At 53.2% G+C, this 18,039-nt stretch overlaps 1 protein-coding gene across 2 annotated transcripts in view; it reads right to left on the bottom strand.

Annotated features, from left to right (window-relative positions):
- Positions 1-3,291: 3,291 nt before the first annotated feature.
- Kiaa0930 (KIAA0930 ortholog) overlaps positions 3,292-18,039 on the bottom strand; it is a 42,854-nt gene continuing 28,106 nt past the window's right edge. Inside the window, exons 2-10 of one of the 2 annotated variants that reach the window (XM_051160134.1) lie at positions 17,338-17,489; positions 12,566-12,688; positions 12,396-12,473; positions 12,050-12,151; positions 10,304-10,444; positions 9,483-9,677; positions 6,846-7,008; positions 5,596-5,754; positions 3,292-5,275 (exon numbers count right to left, since the gene is read on the bottom strand). In XM_051160134.1, the coding sequence (XP_051016091.1) occupies positions 5,235-5,275; positions 5,596-5,754; positions 6,846-7,008; positions 9,483-9,677; positions 10,304-10,444; positions 12,050-12,151; positions 12,396-12,473; positions 12,566-12,688; positions 17,338-17,489 (1,154 nt within the window). In that variant the 3' untranslated portion in view covers positions 3,292-5,234. Of the gene's footprint in view, positions 5,276-5,595; positions 5,755-6,845; positions 7,009-9,482; positions 9,678-10,303; positions 10,445-12,049; positions 12,152-12,395; positions 12,474-12,565; positions 12,689-17,337; positions 17,611-18,039 lie in introns of those variants that run through there. The other variant, XM_051160133.1, reaches the window with a different exon arrangement.

An 18,039-nucleotide genomic window follows, 5' to 3' on the forward strand; every position in this document is an offset into this window, starting at 1 on the left:
CAGGATAAAACACCTGAGAGCAGATCTGCCTTCCCAAAGCAGCTGGGAAGCTGGGAAGCCGGCACTGCAGCCAGCTTCCAGGGCAGAGACTTGAGGCCACTTGAAAGAACCACCCAGGGATGGACGTGGTAGCAGAGAGGCGTGGCTTGCCTGCTAAGCTGCTGTCTCCTTCCCACCACCTTGCAGTTGAAGGGTCAGAAACAACCCTCCTGCTCTGGTGTTTTAGAGCAGTATCTGGTTCCTTAACTGTGTCCTCTCAGACCGCAGTGTATTCCTTGTGGCATACAGAAGTCATCTGGCATGTTTTAGAAACCCTACACATGAAAGGTGGCTGTGATGTCTTCAACCTGTGATGACCGCAGGCCCTCAAAGAGCCAGCCAGACACCCCCACCCGCCCCTTCCTGCTCAGCAGCCCTATCACAGAGGTGCTGTGTGACAGGGGAGGTCAGATACCTGCCAGGATCTTTCCTAACTCCCACTTAGGTTCCCAATTTCTATTCCAGCCATCTTCCCCATTACTGTGAGTTAGGGGGTTCTCTTAGAAAAGCTTTGGGATGTTTCAGTCCAAAACACTGCCAGGGTATATTTTCATGGGAGGACAGAACCAAGCCCAAAAGGCATCATGTGATCAGCTTTGGAAATGCCCACACCTCTGGCCAGAGTGGTCACTATCCCCCTCATAGGGTCTCCATAGGCCAGCAGCCAGCAGGGCAGCCCTAGAATAGGATGGCTTCTATCAGCCTCAATGGGGACCATTTCAGAACAGCATCTTGTGGCAAAGCTTGCAGCCAAGTCAGGTTTACTCCTTTGCTTTGCTACAGTGTCTGAATTAACCTGAAGTATGTATTATTAAACAGGTTACAGATCAGGGGCACTTCGAAGAAAACTCATTCTAAGTGTCTCTAAAATTGCAAAAAGCAATGTCTCAAACATGAAAACATAAAGCAAAGTCAACAGCTGCCACAAAACCTGCCCTGAGTGGCTTTCTTGGATATGGGTGTTCATGGGAAAGCTACAACTCGCACACTTAACACATTCAGTGTGTGCTATTCATGTCTTCATTTAAATGGTTTTTTATAGAAATTACAAGTTTTAAAGTGGCAAAAACAAAACAATTTTTTTTTGGTTAAGTATAATTCTCATACAATAATTTTGGAATAAGAAAGGTTGCTATTTGTATCTAAATTTCCTGACCTACAAGTAAGGGGCTGAGGTCAAAAGAAGGTAGGAAAGGCCGAGTGTGGCAGAGCACACCTTTTAATCCCAGCACTCAGGAGGCACAGGTGAGGGGTGCACAAAGCCCTGGGTTTCACCTCCAGCACAGCATAAAACTGGGCGCCCAACACTGGTGTAAGCCTGTAATTCCAGCAAAAGGAGGTGGAGGCAGGCTCACTAGTCAGTTCAACATCATCATCTGTTACACAGTAAGTTTGAAGACAGCCTGGGTTACATAAGACCCTGTCTCAAGAACAACAGACAAAAAAACCAAAACCTAAATTGACAGCTCATGGTCTGAAATCACCTTGGAAATAGAAACCTGTAAACACAAACTGTAAACACACCGTGGCTTCCTCCATTTGTGAGGATCTACCTGCTACAGGACTCAGATCCTCACCCCAGCACAAGCTGTCAAGTCACTTCACTTTGTGTGGTATTCCAACAGTGGGGCTCAGAGAAAGGCCTGGAAGTTCAGTTCATGTCAGGGTGTAATCAGTGAAGGCCTGTCAGGTACCACCACTCCTCACCTAGAGGGACAGGGCAGCACTCTGGCTACTACCTCCCTGAAAGAGCCATTGCTGATGCCCCAAAAGGTTAGTTACTTTTCACACCTGGTCTTCAGCCCCCAGCCAGATGACACAGTACCTGCCATGCCAGGGTCAATGACTTCTATGAAGCATGTGACCCCATGACACCTGCACATTCACATCCCTTAAGGTGTTACATTTACTCTTCAGAGTGGCTGTGTCCACAGGGACAGGCTTAATTGTGCAGAGGTGAATGAGTCTGAACAGAGAGAGGTTGTGTGATAGTCAAGATCCTCAGATTTTGAAGCAGGAGAGGACAGGCAATCTGAAAAATGGATAGGACCTAAATCAGCAAAACTCAATAAATCCAGAGTGTGGGTCAAAAACTTAAAACCACTTATGACAGTGTATGCATGTATATATATATACACATACTCATTAGGCTAGACCAACTGCACAAGGGCTGGGATGTCTTTCAATGAAAATGCTTTTTAGGGTTTTTTCTTTGTTGTTTGTTTTTGTCTGTTTGAGACAGGGTCTCATGTAGCCCTGGCTATCCTGGGCCTTACTCATAGACCAGGCTGGCCTCATAAAGATCCACCTGCTTCCGCCTCCCAAGCACTGGGACTAAAGGTATGCGCCACCACACGTGGTTTTTTGTTTTGTTTTGTTTGAGACAGAGTTTCTCTGTGTAGCCTTAGCTGTCCTGGACTCACTTTGTAGACCAGGCTGGCCTTGAACTTATAGTGATCTGCCTGCCTCTGCCCTCCTCCGCCCCAGTGCTGGGATTAAAGGCATACACCACCACACCCGACTGCTTATTTTATTATTTGCCTGCGTTTTAAATAATAATAATCTTTAGGGGGAAAATGAGCCTAGGCTGCCTCAGTGTGAGCATCCAGGATTCCAGCAAGAACCCAGGAGGCAATATAAGGATACTACCTGAAGAAACATGGATGCTTCCTACATCCTGGACACAAAGCAAACAACACTTCTTAGTGTCATATAGACTGACACTTAGGTTTCCTCAAAACAAAACTGCACTTGAATTCCAGTTTCTGTTTGTCACCCTGTGTTGTATGAGGACAGGCATGTTCCTAGAATCATTAAAGGTTACACCTCAGATGCCAAACTATCAACCCCAGGATTCCGGGTGCTTCTGTTACTTGTCACTTTGAGACAGTAGCTGAGGTTGGCCAGGAACTCTGTCCTCCTACCTCAGCTTCAGTTCTGGGACTGCACACACGTGCCACCATGTCTGGCCCTCTGAGGTCAGCTACTTGAAACGGTAAACATCAGAATTCTAGCCCAGTTCTCAAGGGCATCTGAACAAGTTTGGAACTGCAAAGTGCCCTTTGGAGAAAGGGGGGAATGTGACCAAATGTCTGGCCATGTTCAAACAGTAGACTGGGATCAAGCCTGCCTCCTGCCACTGTTACTCGTGGTTCAATTTTGAGTTCACTCAGCCGCTCTGAGTGCTTTCCTCCTCAACAAAGAAAATGATGGTACCCAAGAATTGGAAATCGGGCCTGGGGATACCAGTATAATCTGTGCCACAGAGAGCCAAATTCCAAGGTACAGACTACCTTCCTACAGCTTGGGATGCGCTTATACACAGTTACCCCAGCTGAGAGGAGCTAGCCTTGCCCAAGCCCAGCCAAGAGAGCATGGCTGCGCTCTGGGGGAGGGAATCCAGAATGTTCTTAGGCCTCTCAACCTGGCCTGCCTCATTGACCCTGGCCTATGGGTCTAGACTGCCTCACTCACCCACAGAAGACACACTTGGCTGTATTTATCCCCAAGAATGTTCAGACCCCACAATGGCCAGATCCTGAAATGGCAGGTTGTGACCTCCATAGAAACAACTGGGGGACAGCATTCACACCTCAGGAGAAATGGCTACCCTAGACTTCAGGGCCACACCCACAGGCCTGAGGTACTCTGGCATGCCAGGGCAGAATGCAAGTCAGCTTTGATGGTTAGATTAGAACAGAGACCTGGGCTCTGGCAGAATAGCAGTGTCTAAGCACACGCGCTACTCGTCCCTTTGGAAGGTGTTATTTCAGAGCAGGCAGGAAAGCAAGCTTCCTCACCATCTAACACCCACTCCTAAGACCCAACCGGAGCTATGCAGAGTGACAGGTGAGCAAACCCTGACCCAGCCATGCACTTGAACCTGGAGACTTCAGTGAGGTAGGTGGTATCAGCCCCATTTTACAGGTGGGCAAACTGAGGCAGAATGAAACGCAATAGCTCGCTTTTTAATAACAACATACAAAATCTAGAGAAAGCCCCAAAGTAGTCCCCACTCCCAGAGACCAAGGAATGGAGCCAGACAGGAGAGCCATGCTCCTGTGCCTGCTCTCCAGCCCAGAGGGGCCAAGCTCTACACACACAGCTCAGTTCTCCAGAACCCGGAGCACTAAACTCGGTGGCAGCAGGAAGCCCAGCTTCCAGTATATTCCACTCAGGTAGAGGTCTCAAGTAGAGCTCGCTGCCATGGTGAGGCTTGGGTCAGTGACCCACACAGCCAAAATTTGCACCCACCGAGGACAATGCAGGCTCATGGGCAGCCTGCTCTGCTCCTCTCTGCCTAAGAAGCCAGGCTGAAGACAAGACTAGCATGCTGACCAAAGCACAGGGGCTGACAGGACAGCACCACCCTGGATCTGAACTCTGGCCCCAGGGCCTCCAACCTTTCTAGGAGGATTCCACCCCAGTCCGCCATCAGACATCCCTCAGCAAAAATACCCTCCCACTTTCCTTCAGAACCGAATTCTGTGTCCCTCCAACGGAGACTGACGTGTACAACATCTCGGGGTCGGGTGTGTGTGTTGGCGGTGTTCTTTGGATGGAAGCAAAGCCCATTCTGGGGGATTGGGGCCTGTCTGCCCAGCTGGAGATTTGAGACCCATTCTGGAGCTGGGTGTGGGGCGAGGTATTCCCAGACGACAAACAGCTCGCGTTCTCCGACCCGCAGCTGGAACCCACTGCGACAAGCAGTAACTATGGGAGAACAAGTTGGGACTGGATCAGGAGCTGAAGATCGTCAGGACTGCATTACAAAATCTTCAACTGGCTTTGTGTAGGATGTGTGGACAGCGGCCTGGCACAGAGCCCCAGCAGGGGTATGGGAACCGAGGTCAGGAGGCCTAAGAACATTCTGGAAGCTGGCAACCCTTCACGCTCTCTATGACCTCTTGGTTTCTCTAGCCCTCTTTGGAAGCAGAAGGCTCTCCAGAGATGGGCTGAGGGGGCCAAGCGCGGGCACAGGGTAGGAGCAGAGCCAGCGAGGGAGGAAGACGAGGCACTTCAGTTTGGGCTGGTGTTCATGGAGTCGGCCCTGGCCCCGGGAGTCAAGGGGCCCTGCCTGGCTGTGGCTCCAGCGCTGGCTTGTCACAGAAGACCCCGGTGGCGGTGACAGGTAGGCACTTGGCAGCATTCCCAGGGCCAGGCAGGGCCGGGGCTCCGTGCAGGCTCCATATACACTAGGTCATCAAGATGGGTTTCTGCCGTACTTCCAGGATGTCTAGGGAGACAGGAGAGTGCAGGCAGGGTGAGGACACTCTTAGGAGGAAGCCACAGCTGCCCCCCACACCCACCATTTTTGATCGGGCCTCACAGACTGCAGATGTCATCACCACCCTGCCCTGCCATGCAAGCAACAGACAAGTGCAGATACAAAGGTCAAGAGGAGAGAGATTCTAGAAGCAACACCCAACTGTGGCGAGTCAAAGAGGGGCCCAGTGAGGACAACAGGGATATGTGGCAGGAAGCCACTAGCTATGGAAAGTACATCCCACTGAAGGCCAGGCAGGGAGGCTCTGCAAGGGCTCTGCCTCCGCATACCTGTTAAGATCCGATGCAGTGGCAAGGTGACATAGGTCAAGTGTGCATAGAGAAGGAAGTTTCCATCAGCTCGATTCAGCTTCAGCCAGGACCCGACCAGGGACCGTCCTGTGCCAGACAGGGATCGAGACCGCAGATTGGTGGCATTGTGCAGGTCAGCTGGAGAGGAGAAGGTCGGGTCAGAAGAATCCCAGTATGGGACAGGGAGCATGGGGGCAGGAGCAACAGGACATCAGCTCCTCCAGACGGATAGCACGCTGACAAATGTTCACCAATTCCCACACACCCCAGAGCCCTGCTTGCAGGCCCTCACACTCTCCTGTGTGCCAGGGCCCACTTCTGCCTGGCCCTAACCTAGAAACCACTCAGGGTTCGCCCCAGTGAAGCCTGCCCTTCTACACACACACACACACACACACACACACAGAGAGAGAGAGAGAGAGAGAGAGAGAGAGAGAGAGAGACAGACAGACAGACAGACAGACAGACAGACAGACAGACAGACAGAGAGAGAGAGAACAGACATGGTACCACCTCCTGCTGAGGATGGTGAGTGATGCTGGATATTCCCCCCAGAAACTCCCAACTCAGATCTGAAGGTCACCCCTGTCCCCTGACCCCCACTTTCCACCGGACTGATGGAGTGATGGAGTGGTCAGTTTGCCCACTGACTCCCAGCTTCCCTTGTCCAAGACTGAAAAGTCCTGTCCTACTGGCGGTGACGCCAACCCTGAGAAGAGAGTTGCATGCACAGAGCAGATTGGGTAGAACCACGGGTTCCACGGACCTCTGGCAGACACAAGATCTGTGAGTCAGGGGGACTCACGGGAGACCAGGAGACCAGGAGACAGAGGCAACAGAGAAACCTTGAGGTTTACCTAGGTCAGAAGGTTCTAGACTAAGGAAAGCTGGTCCAGGAGGCAGAAGAGGAAGAGAGCCTCTGAACACAAGGTGGGTGGAGAGTCTGAAAACAAGGCTCTCTGAGGCGGTTCCTGCCCTATGTACGCACAGTTTCACCCCAGAAGCCCTGTGGTCAGCACTCTCCCGGTGCTGTGCCTCTCTAATGGGTGACTGAGTGAAAGCAAGGGTGAGAGACTGCATGGATTAATCGATATAAGGACACCTGACTGGATGGATGAGTGAGTGCAAGGACAAGTGGACACGTGGACAAGTGACCGCACGGATGGGTGAATGCAAGCCAGAGCAGGGGGCTGTTAGCCTACAGGATCACGATGGCTGCAGCCAGTTACCTCCACCGCCGTCCTCTCGGAAGAACTCCTCGCTGTCGTTAGCCGAGTGCGACTTCTTCATCTCTGCAATGCGGTTCCGAGGCACCTTCCTCTTGAGGGACGGGGAGAAGAAGGCAGGCCGGTTGTTTCGCTCCGGGGTGGGCGGGGTGCTAAAGGAGGTCACCTGGGGACAAGGAGTCCAAGTCACAAATGTAGCAGGAGCAGACCCTGCTGTGAGGCCCCAAAGCCACTCGGATCCTGCCTACAAAGACAGCCCAACCAGAAACTGTGGTTAGAGTTGCTGACCCCGGCCTGAGGGTCAGCTGTCCTGGCTGAAGGGATGCTGAACGTTGGAGGCTAGCCACACACCCCGAAACTTAGTCCTGCCTAAGGAGGAAGCAGGCTGCCACCAAAACTGACAGAGGGGCCCCTCTTCCACATCTCAACACAGAAGAGGATGGGCTGCTGGTATGGGTTAAAACAGCCATGTTTACTAACCATGTCCCAACACGACAGTTCATGATACCCGTCTGACGTGAGCAGACAGGGTACACAAATGACAACCTTGACCTGCCTGAAGCCACTGGGGACTGCACCCCAGGTCACTCCTGAGTCCTTCCCTCTTGTATCCAGCCCCTTTCACGAGTGCTTAGGCTCTTATGCTCTGCCCGTCTCCTCTCTTCCCTTCCAAGCACATTCAGTCCCAGATGCCAACATTCTCCACACTCACTTGTGGGTGAGGTGGGCACAGACGGGCACAAGACATAGGACCCCTGCCCTCAAGGAGCTCACAGTCTGCTGGGGGGTGACAGAGTCAAGTGACAACCACAGACTGCATGCTGGTCGCTGAGACAGAGAAAGGGAAGCACAGAACATGGAAGCACAGTGGAAGAAGGGACAGACAGCCTGTGAAATCAGAGTAGGCTTCCTGGAGGAGGTTGCCGCTTGAGCTGGGTCTTGAAGGACGAGTAGGAGTTCGCCAGGTGAAGAAGGGGGGGAAGGGCGTTCCAGGCATAGGGAACTTGGCCCATCCCCTCCCTCCTCCCCATGCAAACAAGAATCGGAGCAGCAAGATGAGCTGAGACCGAGACTTCGGGGCCCCATCGGCCTCCTCGTCATAGCTCCGACATCCACCAAAGTCCCGGCGGCTGCTGGGCTCCAGACGGTCCTCCCTCAAGCCAGGGAAGTTTTCAAAAGATAAAAAAACAAATACCAGAAACCACAATACACACAGTCTGCATTTCTTGTACACTGGTTACAAGTGACCCCCGAGGACAAGAAGACAAGCAACAGTGCGTTACATGGGCAGTGGGCTTGGATCCTGTATGACCTCATGACTCCTCCCCAGGGCTCCGCAACTCCCTGCTCTGAAGGACATGGCTAGGGGCCAGCTCATTCCTCATGGCCACTCCCACTTGACAGATGGGGGAAAACTGAGGCACGGGTGAGCCTAGTGACTCATCTGTGGGCACTCAGCAAACAGCACCCCAGGTTGTCCAGCCTGGGACCGTATCCGCACGCCTGTGCACGACACATGTTTCAGCATCAAAGTGCAACACAGAACTGGGCAGAATCATGCTGTCACTGGGAGCTCAGAATCCAAACTACCTCCATCCCCAAAACAAGAGGGTCCCTGCCTGAAGTGCTCGACGCTTTTCAAAAACCCAGCACTTCTTGGTTTTGTTTGGCTTATAAAACATACTAACTATAAATGATTCCAAAAGGGGCGGGGGGAAGGAGGCACCCAGGAGCTAACTCAAGCAACAGCTGGTCAGGCACTGTTTGCTCTGGACAGTCACTTCTCAGTGGCAAAGAACCATTGTGGCTGCCACTTGGTTGGGACACCTCACAGGGCCAAGCCCATACAAAGGCACAAGCTGTGAGCGGTGCGGCTGGAACCCCCACATCTTGGGAAGCAGGTTCACACTGCACCTCTCAATGACAAACAGAAGCTTACAGAGGAAGAGACTGGTGCAAGGTTGCCTGAACAGCAGAGCCCAGAGTGCAGCCTGCCGGGTCTCCCTGGCAAGAGTCGATTGATCACGCACTGCTCTGAGTGGCATCTGAACACTGACCTACAGAGCCTTTTTCACACCTGAGGTTGGGGTCTCTACACAGCCATGGATCTCAGCTCCCTGCTAGGGGCTGAGAGAGCTCAGAGGAAGCAAACAAACCTGAGGTCCGTATTGAGCACTCAGAGCCCTGCCCTCGGGTGCTGCTAACAGATGGAATACCCTAAACAAATGGGCAGGCCCCTTGCAAGCCTTGTGCTTTATGGCTGTGCTTCTGGGACCACAGGAGTCGGAGGGGAGGTCATGCCTTCCTTGGCCTTATCTGGCTCACTGTGGAAAGGCTTATGTGGCCACGGCTATCCAGCAGGTCCATGCAGAGAAGCACCAGGCCCAGTTCCTAGTCAACTTCTGTTCATGGCCCTGGGGACTCAACCTTGGGGCAGCAGAGCTCAGGGATATGGAATCAGCCATAGCTTGAGTGTAAACCTACTGGGTGACCTCATGCAAGGCACTTCCTCCTCTCTGAGCCCCAGCAATGGGGGGTCAGCAGGGTGAGATCTCCCTCATCTGGGGCTGTGGGGTGAGAGAAGCTCGGGAAATAAACCCAAGGGTCAGGAGGCCCCTCCCCCAGCCCTGTAGCCCTTACCCGCTCATGCATGGGCGAAGCTGGGCTTGAGTCTTCTTCGGTCCCACAGGGGGACGTGTCACCGGTAGACACACGGCTGACTGCCATCTCCGCATGGCCCTTGCCCTGAGGCCCCTTCATGCGCACAAACTCCATATTGTTGTACTTGTAGAAGCCAAATGACATCTTCTGGGCCATGCGAGCGGCCACACTCACCTACAGTAGGTGGGACACGGCCTCGGTCAGCACAGTGGGACTGGCTTCACGGGCCCTACTCACTCAAGACACAGCAGCCAGAATTACCATCTCTGAGGCCATCTTGAGGGAGTCTGAGCCACAGGGAACCCAGTGCGCCCTACAAGCAGTCAAGTATGGCGTGCATTCCAGATCCCTTGGCCAACACCAATAGCACAGCCCAGGACCTTAACCTCAGGCTGCTACTCTACCTCAGGCCAGACAGCACCAGCTATAGGAGGGTGGCCTGTGCATCTGGACTCCTACTGCCGCTGATTAGTCAGGGGTTAATATTGGGAGTGTCTCCAGTACTAGGCCACAGACAGCAGGAAGCTGGTGGTAAAGGAAAGCCAATGCACCACTGGCTGGCACCTCACAGGGACATGAGAGGAAGGAGGAAGTCCCCACCTCAGATGGACACAGGTAGACTGGGATGAAAGAAAGAACATCAAGGAGACTGTAGGCCCCCAGGAGGGGCTGGAGGAGCATCAGGTGGCCTGATGTTGGGTGGTCTTAGCAACACAGGCCTGGGGGGCGGGAACAGGGGCGGGGCATGTGGGGAGACAAAGGGCGAGTGCTCACACACTGCTAGGCAGCCCTGCACTCACGCGGTTGTCATACACCTTCTTGAGCGCCTCGTAGCGGATGGAGCCCTGAAAGATGACGCCCTGGAACGTGTTGGTTTTGTCACTGGCCACCAGCTCAACACAGACCATCTCTCCTTCCCCCACAGTCATGTCACTGAATACCTGAGGGTGGGGACAAAGAGATGGGAGATCAAACATCAGTGCCACTACTCAAACCATACCCTGACCTGGCTGCTCGGAAGGTACAAAAGTCACTGACTATGGTGCAAACTGAAGCTGAGGCAGGAGAATTGGTCAGCCTCAGGTAGACAGGGATGACAATGTGTCTCAAGACAGAGAGGTTGGGGCAGGGGGGAGAAGAGGAGGATAACAGAGGAAGAGACTGGAAGGAAGAGAAAGAACAAAGAGAGAGGGGATCCCATTTACAGGTGAGGACACCGAGAAGTCAAACTACCTGTCTACAGCCACCTACTGCTTATCACCTCACCTTCACCCTTGTCACTGGTAGCACCATCCTCATGGTGGGGTAAGGATGTGCAGCAGCAGGGAGCTGAGACTAGAGGAAGAGGCCCTGTCCCACACTGAGCCACGGGCAAGACCCTCATCTGACTTCCTAATGGGGTTCAAGACACAAGAACCTTGGGACACTTGGAGACCTCCTTCATTGCAGCCTGGTCCAGCCCACCTTACCTGGGCTTGGCTGTCCAAGACTAATGTGACAACTACTATGGCTGCCTGCCTGGAATAACGTCACCTGGACACAGGCAATGTGGCCACATCTTGCCACCTGCCTAAGCTGCTATTCCCATAGCTGACATCCGGACTTGAGCGTCAAGGTGACAGCCTCAGGTGTACACACATGTGCAGTGTGAGCCCAGGGAGGCCACATCACCTTCCTGAGCCTCAGGTACTGCCAGACACCAGCAGAGCCCTCGAAGGCCCTGAAAACCACGCATACCTTCATGGGACTTCCAAGAGCCATGGCTGTCTCTGGGTAAGTACTAGGACCTCCCAACATACACACCACACACATACCACACACACACACATCCCACACACACCACATACACGCACACACAACACATATCACACACATACACACACCACACACACACACCCCATACACACACACATACACCACACATACACACACACATACACACACCACACACACTACAAACATACACACACACATGCACACACACACGTGCGCACACACACACACACACACTCCACCATCAGCCTTGGCAGAGGAACTGAACAGGAAGTGGGCTGGCAGCCTCCCTCCCCACTCCTCCTGGCATCGCTGAGTTAATGTGTCCACAAGCACATTTTTCCAATCTTAAAACAAAGGTTTGGCCATAAAACTAAAGGTCCGTCCTCTCTGACACCCTGGGTAGAGTGGAGGCCGCCACTGATCACAGAGCAGCAGATGATGACGCCTTCTGTTCAGGCAGCACTTACTGTAAGCAACTGTGATTCACACTCCTCCTCATAAGTTCTTACTGACACCTAAGTAGGTCACAAGGTCACGACAGTCCCTTTACAGATGAATACACCTTAGAGCAGAGAGAAGGCTCTTGCCTCAGTCAGCCACTGTGACAAGGGGAACCCCTCTGGCTGTCATCCAGATTCTTCCTGCTCCTGCTGCCCATGTCTCCTGGGAGGCTTTGCAGCTCCTCAGCCTGGCACCCTCAAGAGGAGAGGAAGGCGGGAGGTGGGGGGGAGGCGGCAGGGAGGAGGGAGCAGCCAATAGTGAACACTCACCTCCTCGAAGCTGTCAATCATGAAGAAGATGTTGGGGTAGCTCATCTTGGACTCTTCCCCTTTGCTGTCCATGGGGTGTTTGCTGGGGGAGGCAAACACTTGCTAAAAGAAAGCAGATAGAAAGGGCTGAGAAGCCAGCCTGGATGGCAGCCTGGAGCTACTGCAGACACGGGCGAGGGGGCCAGAGATGTGCTACAGGAGGCTTGGAGGGGGCTGGGCGCATGTACAGGACTGAGACCCTTGGAGTTAACCCCTCACCTTGGGGGTGGGAAAGTAAGGATATATCGTCATATGACAGGCAAGGGTAGCTAGCAGGTCTGGATGCCTAGCGGGAGGTAGGGCTCACTTGGGACTTCTTCCTATGGATGTGAATGTCGCCCCCGTCGGCACGCGTACACACAGCACAGGTTACCATGTAGTCCAGCTGGAAGAAAATGCAGTTCAGTATGTGTGTTGTGGGGGAGGGGGGACACCCTCCCCCAGACCCATAAGCAGCCCTCACCACCCACCCCACACCTTCTGCAGGATGAGGTTCAGGCAGACACTCTCTTCCCAGTCGATGTCAGGATCGCCCAGGCCTGGAAGCTTCTTGGAGTCCCTCCTGTACACTTCTACCTCCACTTTGGGCTCAGCCTCAGCCTGTGGCACAGGACACAAGTGAGACTCTAGGGACCGCTGGGGCCTTCCGCTCCCTGACTGCTGCACCGGGCAGTGGTAACACACAAAGACGCTCATCCCTAGTACCCATCTCATCTTCTCTTACAGCCCCAACTTTCTAGTCTGTACTAGGAAAAGCATTTTCCTCTCAAACTCGTGATAATTAAGACATTGTATTCCCCAAGTTCCCAACCACAGTAAGATCTATAGGGCTCACAGCGGGCGGCAGAAGCCTACGCTACAGGTTTTACAAATTATTAAGGAAGGCACCATTAATCTCACTGTAACTGATGAGGATCAAACAGGCTACAGATCGTGTACCACACACTCATCAAAGAGACACCAGAGCCCCCCCCCGCCCTCCCCCACCCTCACCCCCACCCTCCCCCTGTCCACCCTACCTCCAAGCAGGAGAGGCATTAAAATAAAATGATCAAAAGCAGATTTTTAAACAGCCTGTGGTAGTAGGAGTACTGAGCCCAGGGTCCTAACTGGCCCACCTCCTGCTGGGACACAACAGGGACACAGGCCTGTGTGCCCTCAAAGCAGAGCTGGGATCCACACAGAGGTACCTCAGTGCAAGAGGATATGCCACAGGAGTGGGACTCCTACCTCCCATTGTCTGTGTGGCTGTGGGAATCACCCAAACTCGGAGTTTGGGAGCCACCCCCCCCCCCCCCGCTTGCTTGGTTGCTCACTCATCTTGTTTCCTGCCCTGCAGGAGAACCCACACAGGCAGGTGCTCAACTGCTGCTGGCTCAACCGCGGGGTGCACACTCCCATGACAGGTCAGCGGGACAATAGAACGGGTAGCTCCATGTGTCACCAAAACACGCAGGGAACTGCTCAGACCCCCACCCGCAGGAGGGCAGGTGGGCGGTGTGTACACTCAGGAACAGCACCCAGCAACCAGACTGATAAATCACAGCCCCCTCTGCCACTCAGCTCACTCCCAGATAAAGGACTGAGAAGCAGCCACAGGATGCACTGCAGATCTGCATGTTAGTGCAGGACAGGGACAACCCACATGAATGGCGGAAGTCAGCTGAGGCCAGGGAGGGAAGGGGCTGCCGGAGCCCAAGAACCCTGAGCACACTGGTCATGCTGGGTCTCTGGGTCTGAAGGCTGGTGACCTCCCCTCCACCCCCCACCTCCCACCCCCAATGCTCCCACAGACAAAAGGCCATCCACCTGGACATGTTTGAATGTCCATTATAATCAAGAAAAACTACCAGCTGGATGTGGTGGCGCACGCCTTTCATCTTAGGGCTCAGGAGGCAGAGGCAGGCAGAGATCTGTGAGTTTGAGACCAGCCTGGTCTACAGAGAATTCCAGGCCACATAAAGCCACCTAGTGAGATTCTGACACTCTCTCTCTCTCTCTCTCTCTCTCTCTCTCTCTCTCTCTCTCTCTCTCTCTCTCTCACACACACACACACACACACACACACACACACACACACACACAGAGAGGACTGGATACTTGGGTACCAGAGAAGGATTCTTACTGCCCCTGAGCTTTGGTTTTCCAAGTGGCTTTGGGTTAATCTGTACCCTAGAACTGCTGAGTGTCACAAGGAGGACACCAGCATAGACAAGGACACAGACAGATGCCAGTGCCCACGCTGCACTGCCAAAGACAAAATGGGCTGCTGAGAATAGGGAGCATTTTGTCCAGAGTGGCATGAGAAGTCCGCGCAGAGAATCCAGGGCACACTGGGGAGACCAGGTCCGGATCCTCAAGGTGATCCTGCCGGAGGAGGATGTGGGAACTCCAGCACTCCTCGCCCACCCACACTGCAGCTCTGGCTCTGCCCACCCACCCTCCTCCGGCTAGTCAGGGAGCCTGTTGGTTGCTATGACAACCAGTGGCAGCAGGATGGAAAAGGGTGGGAGGCAGCGCAGGGCTTGCCGCAGAACACTCCTAATGCGCAGGCGCTAGAGTCCACCTCTCAGCAGCCCTGGGCTCTTGTTTGTTGGCGGGTTGGGGTTCCCAGCTGTACCCCAGCCTGTCCCTTTCAGGCCACACTGTAGGCACCATGCAGTCAGCCCTCCCTGGAACCCATGCAGAGATGCAGGAAGCCAACTAAGCACAAATAGGGGAGGGGAGCAAAAGAGGAGTGCCCACTTCCTGGACACCTGTGAGAAGCCATCGGAGCAGCAAGACTGGTTTTTTCCTAGTCTCACTCCACTGACGTTTGGTGACTTTCCTTTCTCCTTACACATATCACCGAGGTCAGGGTGCTCTGCTTGACACTATGTCACATCCTGTCCCACACTAAGTCAAGTTATATCACACCCTGAGTCAAACATAACCAGGTACCCCTCCCCCACCACGCAGGTACTATACACATGGCCCCAGGATATGCCTTCTGTCAATAGCTGCCCTACAAGCCCTGTATAAAGATGTCTTCTCTTTTGTGGGCCCAGACCACATGATGCTGTCTGTCTGCCCACTGAAGGCTTCTCAAAGACAGTGGCCAGCCTGAGTCGTTTCTGTGTTTTCCGTGCTGGGGAAGGAGCCATTTCCACCTGAGCCACTTTTACTCATCAGAGCTCCTGTTAGATTCAGGCTGGCTCCACTGACCTCAACACCCACTGAATCTTCAAGGCTGTCTCAACGCAGCCCCAGGGACCCACCTACTCTTGCCTTACTTCTCTTCCACCTGAATGCCATCACCTACTTGCCCCACTTTCCTCTCCTCCTGTCCCCCACGTCCCGATCTCTCCCAGAACTGCCACGCAGTGTCTCATGTGTGTCTGTCTTTCTGAGACTGACAGGCTGGAGTCTCTTGGAGCCAGAGGCGAGGTCCACAGTCCTGCTGCTCCAAGGGCCTTCACCCCATGGTAAACCTCGGTAACACCTGTCCCTTCCTGCCAAGGCACCTCTGGTCATAACCCCAAACATCCCAGCCTCACACGTATCTAATGGGAGGCTTGGCCCTTAGGGACTGTCGGCTCCAAGTCCCCGAGATGTCTGGTTCCGGACCACAGCCATAATACTGATAGAGGGGAGAAAACTGGATTGGAACGGCATACCAGATAGGAAGGATGTAAGGCACAGGACTGAGGAGCCCAGGGCTAGCCTCCCTCCTGAGAAGGTTCTCGCCTCACTGGTGCCACTAGCAACAGCTGCCAGATGGACCTACAAATCAGGTCTCAGCTTTAACTCCTCCACAGAGCATCTCCTACTCTACCCACCTGTCACTCACTCCTGGGCCCTCATCCAGTCCGCAGCATCACTCATTTCTCCAGACCCTACACTCCCCTGGCTCTTCTAACTCTCTGGGCCAGTGGTCCATGGGCTCCTGCTGGCCCCTCCCATGCCAGCCTGGCAAGGAAGCCACCAAAGGCCTCTGTAGCCGTGCAGACGTGTGACAGAAAAGGGCTCCCAGCACTCACGTGTGTAAGCCATAACTAAGAACCCATGGAGTGGCAGGGCACTTGGAAGTAGACAGGCTGCACCAGACAGGACTCGCAAACTGAACACTATTTGTCTTTCAGGCAAACAAAGCATTCCCACATTTAACATGTGGGTTGCTTAAACATTCTATAAACCTCTAAAAATTCTGCAAAGAAAAAAGCACGCGGAGACTTGCCTCAAAAACTCCTCCACACTACCACACTTAAAAGATGCAATACCCTGGGTGACTAACTTTACCTCTAAGCCCTGTTTACTCCTCTATCTACCTGCCCAGTTTCTGGGGGACTCAGGAGACCAGGGAGAGCCCTGAGTGATTCCACAGTGTACCGTAAGAGAAGGGCAGCTTTATCACTACCATCCAGCCACTTCCTTGCTCACTCTGGGAAGTACCCTGGACTTGGGGCTCAAAGCCCTGTACCTCCATTTGCTCGCTCACTATAAGAGGCTGGCCACCATCTTTAGCCTTTTTTTTTTTTTTTTTTTTTTTTTTTTGGTTTTTCGAGACGAAGTTTCTCTATGTTATCTTGGCTGCCCTGGACTTGCTTCAAACTCACAGTGATCCGCCTGCCTCTCCCTCCCGAGTGCTAGGATCTTTAGACCTTTTAATGGTCCCCTCTGTGTGTGGACTAGCGTCATTGTTAATCCTTTGAAACATACAAACACTTAGCAGCCTCACCAATCAAAAGGCTAAGAGTGTCATCAGATAGCACCTGAAACCTATGAGATTTCCTCTCTTTGTTTTACCTAATGTTTCCACCAATGTATGCATATGTCTCTATTTATGACTCTATTTGCTATACTATAAAAGCTTCATGGAAATGCTTCCATATTGGAACATGAAGTTTGAGGTGACTTCAATTTGTGTTCATGGGCCATGGTCACTTATGTTTGAATCGAGAATACATCATCTCTTATTCCAAAAAAAAAAAAAAAAAAAAAAAAGAGGCTGGCCACATCAGCTGAACCCCAAGCCTTAGATTCCTTAAAGCTACAATCACTGCCTTTCATGGTCCCAGCAAAAAAACCAAATGCAGCAGATCACAAGTAGGCCACTGGTGACCATCTCCTAGGTTCCTCAAGCATGCTGGGTACTCAGCATGGTCCCTCCTTGAGCCACGCATGAATGCTGCAAGAGAGAAGGAGGAGACCCTGCAGGATGTTCAGGGAAGAGGTGTGGTGTGGGATTTGGGGGGGTAGGGGTCACCCACCTTCCTCCCATCGACACTGCTCTCACTGCCCGGGTAGGCCCGCTTCCTGCGCACGTAGAAAAGCATGTCGTCCTGCCTGGGGGCCAGTTTCTCCATGAAGTAGGTTGAGAACATCCACGTCCAGAAGACAATACGGTCATCCTTGAAGCACCCTACAGGAGGAGGCCAGAGGAGTGAGAAGGGGCCGCCCTGGCCCTGACTCTGACCTTGGCCAAGCCTGGTCCTCCCCACCTGCATTTCTGTCTGGGCCAGAGATCTAACAAGGCTGGGATGCTCGGCTCCTTCTCTCTTGGTGCTGCCCACCCCCACCCACCCACAGCATCAGAGAGGCTGGGGATGCCTCTCCGGAGGCCTAGGACTCCACCCAGTGGCGGTCTGAGAGCCAGGGCTGCCAGGCCCCACTGTCTAACCCTACGCCAGCCAGTAAATGAATGAATCAGCTGCTTCTAAGAAAAAAGAAAGTCTAGGGGCTGTGAGGACTGTCGCGGACTGGCTGCCTAGGCTGCAGGGAGAAAAGACTCTGCTGGGGAAATCTTCACTGCAGACATCCCTAGCCCTCCCCCTCAGGCTGCGGCAATCCCAAGGAGAGCACGACTTAAAGGGACAGCAAGCGCATCTCAGCTGCAGGCAGGAAGGCCCTGAGAGGATGCCAGATTGATTTCCATTTGATTACTTCAGACTTTTTTTTTTTAATTACAAATG

This window comes from Acomys russatus, chromosome 17 (genome assembly GCF_903995435.1).
Source record: "Acomys russatus chromosome 17, mAcoRus1.1, whole genome shotgun sequence".
Classification (NCBI taxonomy): domain Eukaryota; kingdom Metazoa; phylum Chordata; class Mammalia; order Rodentia; family Muridae; genus Acomys; species Acomys russatus.